We start from the raw sequence: 5,562 nt of genomic DNA on the forward strand, positions 1-5,562 counted from the left end.
TTCTCCATTTTATCTGATGTACATCAACAGGGGGGCACGGCCATAGATGACAGTCAGGGTGTAGCTAACAGCAACCCAGGCCGTACACCAAAACTCCAACAATGGGGGAAATGAAAACCCACATGTCTGAAATCTAAAGTAGTCAGGAGAGGCACAATATACAACATATTTGCTGTGTGACTGGAGGAGAGGGGGGGGGGTAAGTGGCAGGGCAGAAGATGTGGACACATCTTTTGTCCCTCATGCGCTGCTGCAAAAGTTGGGAGGTATGAAATATGAAGATTACAAATCTATGTGATTTTCATAATGGCTTATGGGGCAGATGCCCTGAAGGTCCCTTTTACTATAAATTCAGTTTTGATCCCTTAATCACTAGGGATCCCACAGATTGGATTTTAATTTGGAAACATTGGTAGACTATGATAGCACAATCCCTTTAAGGCCTTATTCAAACAGCCCTGTCCCCACTCAGGCTATAACCCGGATGTAGCACATGGCCAGGTGAAGAAGGGAGGGGGAGTGAGAGTGCCCCCACATACACACATTGAAAGCTGAGTACTCGGCTAGGTCATGGGGAGACACTGTGAGTGCTATATGTGTGACCAGGTGCCAAGGACCTCTTCTGGGACCGTTCTGCTCGTGGAGTTTGGTGATCTCCATCAGATCCATAGAGATTAATGGAAAAGAACAGTCATGTGCGGCCGTCGGCTCCATTAGTCTGAGGAACGTCTGTCGGACCCCTCCTTTTTGTGATCTGTGGGGAGCAGCACTGAGACCCCCACTGATCAGCAAGTAAGGCCTTATCCCGTGGATAGGGCCTAACTTGCCTTTGTGAGAAAACCCTTTTAATTCTACAGCCATGTCTGATCTCAATCCACAGGAATAATATAACACATACGTCCCACATTAACTGCAAGAGCTGAACTGAATGGACCGGTGAGCACACGTTGTTCCGTTCCTTAGCTGCAGAAAAATAGAGCCTGCTCTATTTTTGACCATATTTACGGCCGGGCAGCATAGTTTTCAATGGAGAGGGGAAGGGTAACTCCAGCGGTAACCCCTCCTCCTTTCCAGCGTGCGAATGTAGCCTAAGTGTCATAGGGGTGATGGGTATGCAAATGAGACTGAAGAGCTTTGTAACCTCTGTAACAATGATTTTCCGTTCACATGTGACAGCCTTGTAACATTTCTGTGACAAACCCAAAAATCTGACTAGAGTCTATAGAAATCCATTTGCATACCCCCAAGACAACCCACTCTTATCTAGTCATTCTCGGTAATTTGTAAAGTATCTGTGACAGATAATTATCTCTCTTTCATACAAAGCCCTGAGATCCCCAGGTACACATGTAATGTATGGACTAAACACTTCTATAATGTGCAGAGACAAAGATACACAGATTGATGATATAAACTGACTTCTTTATTAACTACATTATTATAGGTTTTATATGTAAAGGTTGTTATGAGAAGTCCGAGCAGCAATCCTGTGGCCCTGAAGATGGTGATGATGGGTCTCTGACTCACAAACAATTGTCCTTCAGCAACTCAGGAGAGGAAAAACCCCCAGTGGAGGAAACCTCTAGGGAACCATGGCTGAAGGACTGCCCTTCCCTTGGGTATGGATGAATATTTGTGAGGACAGAGACCGGGCCCAGAATCTGCTTCTTGAAGCGCGGGTCAAGTGATCCTTACATGGTGGTCATGATGATAGCGATGGTAGAGTCATCACTTCTATCTGAAGACCCCGCTCCGGAATAGTAATCTGAAAGAAATATAATAGATTGTGATTAGATGTGGAGCAAGTATATATTTGCAGCATTCAATTTACAAAGTATAATGTATGACTGACTCTCTATTATGTCTTAGGTTGGGAGTCCGGTGCTTGGAGCCAAGTCTTCTGGGTGGTGCAGTATTACATGGCTCGGCTGGGCCGTGTAGTACACAATTTTATGATGAGCATAAATGAAAAACTAATCTCTGCTACATTGAAATATGGACATTATACTTACGTTTCCTATGATTTTATCCAAGACAGATACCATTACACACGTCACAGGGTGTTGCAGTGCTCTGTGCTGGGTGTCCAGTTCGTGGCCCATGTGGTCCCCATTACGCTGCAGAGTCCTGGTTCTCTCTTCTGGAGATGGTGAAGCCTTTCCAGGACACTGTCACTGTAATGAAAAAAAACATCCTTATTTTAAAACCCCAGGATTGTAGAGAGCAATAATAATGTTATTAAGCATGAGAGGTATTAATAAGGTTAACTGACCTGCATAGGCTGAAAGCAGGAACCTACCTGTATCAGGATGAGGAGCTACAACTACTCTATAATGATGGTAATTATTTCACTGATCTATAAAGAAATTATGTTAATAATACAAAAATTTAATTAAACAAGAATGTTTGCAATAAGTTTTGATTGCATTCCATGGAAACCTGTGACTGGCTCCTCTCTGCTAGATTAATATATTGAATTTTTTCTTACCTTTTCTATTATTTTATCAGGACAGACATTACACAAGTCTCAGGGTGTTGCAGTGTCTGCACCATGCCATTTGCTGGGTGTCCAGTTCGCGGCCCATGTGGTCCCCATTACACAGCAGAGTCCTGGTTCTCTCTTTTGCAGATGGTGTAGCCTTTCCGGGACACTGTCAATGATAAATGCTAAAGAAAAAAAACAGATATCCTTATTAGAAACCCCAGGATTGTAGAGAGCAATAATAATATTATTACAGTATGAGAGGTAATAATAAGGTGAACGTCTACTGACCTGCATAGGCTGAAAGCAGGTAACTAGCTGTATCAGGATGAGGAGCAGCATCAACCATTCTGTGCTGATGGAAATGATTTCAATGATCTGTAGAGAAATCATATTAATAATAATAAAATTGAATATAACAAGAACCTTAGAACACATTTTTACTGCATTCCATGGAGTCCTGTGACTGGCGGCCATGCCACATAGAGATAACTGGTTATGTGATAATATGGATATCATGGCCCCCCAGATGATATGATTAAGTTCTAAAGTTAGTGTTTCCATTGATGTCCCATAGAACGGCTAGAATGTGTCCAATAAAACATATTTCTTAATAATAAGATTTACTCCACATGATGCTAGTATATAGAAATGTACAGGACTTACCTTCTCATAGTCTTCGGTGCACAGCTTGGTGTACACTGATACCCGACACCCAATGACTGATGAATTATAATTCAGGACAGTAACATAAGATTATCATGTGTTTTATAGCATTTACTACATTTTATGAGGGACCTCCTTATTGTGGGCTGCAGGATATATAATAATATATGATATATAACACAAGGCAGCACAGCAGATTTCTTTTCAGTTTGTAAAAAGTTCAACAATGTCGCCTTGTTGTAGCAGCAGGTCACCATCTGACGGCTAACATCATAGAAGTGACCAGAAATAGTTTTCTAACTAAGTCTGATTACAAAGGACGGGCGGATTTCATGTGATTGTATTTAGTATAGAAAGGATACAGGTAATAACACCGATGAAGGCCATTGCGCTGGACACCATTCTTATATGGCAGATGGCTCTGCGGATTCCAGGAACTTCGTAGAGTAGTATGGCCTGCCACAGGTTGTAAACGCAGCCACAAGCAAAGGCGCAGAATGCTCCTACCCGGTGCGTCACTGGATAAAAATCGGTCTATATAATAAACAGACATGAGTTAGATAAAACTCCACAACTCTATGAGAGCGGTGGAAATAGACAATACTATATACTCAGTGATCCCATAGATTGAATAGAAAGTGGAAATGCATGTAGGACTACCCTCCACACTAAAGGATAAACTGTGTGATATGTCATTACCACTATCAGCCTACACAAGTACATGCTAATACATTGCCGGTCCTCACTAGTACATGGTAGAACATACAGATGTCCTATATACAGGGGCCCATATAATAAACCGGTGAGCCCCAACAATAATCAAACAACATCTGTACACTTACAATCTTCAATAACTTACCTCAAACACAGACATCACAGCGGTGCCAATACAGGATGTTATTCCCATCGCCAGCAGGATCCTCTGTATCATGGGCTGACGAGCTCCAAAGGCCTCAGCATGAAGCAGGATGAAATTATACTGGAGCAACATCAGAACCAAAGCTGAAAAAAGAGTCAATGATCAGAATAAACCATGTAAAGATTATAAGACAATCTTTAGTGACCAGCCCTAAACCAGACAAATGGAACCTTCCATGATGGACCATTCCATTTACCGGCATAGTCTAATCCGGCCCATCATTATCAATAACAATTAAAAACATGTCTAATTCACTTTATTTCTTATTTCTGATTGTTATTACAGACTGGCATAAGAAACAGCATTGTGTGACTAAGTCAGTTCTTTTTGATACTGGTTGCTAAGGATACACTTACTTAGCAACCACAAATTTTTTTATGAGGTCATCAGGAAATGTCACACTAGAAAACTTCTTGCTGCCTTAATAATCAGATGATAAGTTTTAGACCAGAATTATCTTATAACTTGCTATCAGCAGCAGTAAACACATATTATCATACATTTCTATGAAATTTACTTACTGGCATTGGACATCCCAAGGAATCCGATTTTAAATGTGATGTTTTCAGGATAATAATTTCCTGTTTGGCTGTGAAATGAAACCAAGAAAAGAGTCAAAAGTTAATAAAGAATGTATTGAAATGTATAATCTGAATTTTCAGTGCCTTATAATCTATAGGAAGGAGGGGTAAATTATTGATGTATAAATGTAATAAGTGATATGAGCGTCTTGTGTTTCTCCATCTTACCTGATGTACATCAGCAGGGGGGCATGGCCATAGATAACAGTCAGGGTGTAGCTGACCACAACCCAGGCCGTACACCAAAGGGCAATGAAGAGGGGGACGAACCCCAATCCTCTAAACTCCATAGTATGCAGGAGAGTCGCCGATACACAACTAATCGCTCTGTGTCATCCACAGAAATGAAGTCTGGCTGTCTGTCACTGGAATATAACCTCCTGGCTCTTTATGACATCACAGACAAGCGATGATGTCACAATGGCCTGCTCAACCAATCAGGATGCTTCTTTCAGTTTTCTTTCAATACTAAAGTTATATTCTTGCAGGTAAAAGTGCTGCTTACTTGAAAACATGATGTTTATACAGCCTATGCTTAGGTAACCCTAAATGAATGAAGTACATACAAAGCACATGATATTGTAGTAGATAAGGTTAATAAAATAACCAGGTCTATCGATTCGAACTGATAAGGTCAAAAATATCTCCGGTTAACAGTTGATAATTGCTCTTTGCAAAGGCATCCAGGCCTCTCATGAACATGTACAAATTCTCTGCGACAGAGAGAGTCATAGTCACGCCACTCTTATTGTGTCTATGGCGATGGAAGAATCGTCTATCCTCTAGGCGTACAGTATGCCCCTTGTCTATGGTGATGGTAGAATCACCTCTCCTCGAGGTGTAGAGGATGCCCCCTGTCTATGGTAATGGTAGTGCCGCCTCTCCTCGAGGTATAGAGGATGCCCCGTGTCTAT

General features: G+C 41.4%; 1 protein-coding gene across 5 annotated transcripts; it reads right to left on the reverse strand.

Moving 5' to 3' along the window:
* Window positions 1-1,401: 1,401 nt before the first annotated feature.
* On the reverse strand, window positions 1,402-4,976 carry LOC140104537 (DNA damage-regulated autophagy modulator protein 1-like). Of its 5 annotated transcripts, XM_072128111.1 has the most exons (10): window positions 4,817-4,976; window positions 4,589-4,656; window positions 4,008-4,150; window positions 3,511-3,682; window positions 3,149-3,204; window positions 2,774-2,860; window positions 2,489-2,667; window positions 2,300-2,356; window positions 2,013-2,174; window positions 1,402-1,765 (listed from the first exon to the last, which is right to left on the reverse strand). In XM_072128111.1, exons 1-7 carry the CDS (start codon window positions 4,936-4,938, stop codon window positions 2,596-2,598), a joined length of 720 nt encoding a protein of 239 aa, XP_071984212.1. In that variant the 5' UTR covers window positions 4,939-4,976; the 3' UTR covers window positions 1,402-1,765; window positions 2,013-2,174; window positions 2,300-2,356; window positions 2,489-2,595. The 5 variants fall into 5 exon arrangements, with proteins under 5 accessions (XP_071984212.1, XP_071984213.1, XP_071984210.1 ...); XM_072128112.1 differs by lacking the exon at window positions 2,300-2,356; XM_072128109.1 differs by having other exon boundaries at window positions 2,013-2,356.
* Window positions 4,977-5,562: the final 586 nt, after the last annotated feature.

Source organism: Engystomops pustulosus, chromosome 10 (genome assembly GCF_040894005.1).
Source record: "Engystomops pustulosus chromosome 10, aEngPut4.maternal, whole genome shotgun sequence".
Taxonomy (NCBI): domain Eukaryota; kingdom Metazoa; phylum Chordata; class Amphibia; order Anura; family Leptodactylidae; genus Engystomops; species Engystomops pustulosus.

What these genes read in the sequence shown, in the direction of transcription:
- LOC140104537 (XM_072128112.1), bottom strand. Translation starts at nt 4,938, where the DNA reads ATGGAGTTTAGAGGATTGGGGTTCGTCCCCCTCTTCATTGCCCTTTGG. An exon ending in CTGTGATGTCTGTGTTTGAG is followed by an intron (nt 3,683 to 4,007) that starts GTAAGTTATTGA and finishes TTTATTATATAG; the next exon opens with ACCGATTTTTATCCAGTGAC. An exon ending in GCACCGAAGACTATGAGAAG is followed by an intron (nt 2,861 to 3,148) that starts GTAAGTCCTGTA and finishes ATTTCTCTACAG; the next exon opens with ATCATTGAAATCATTTCCAT.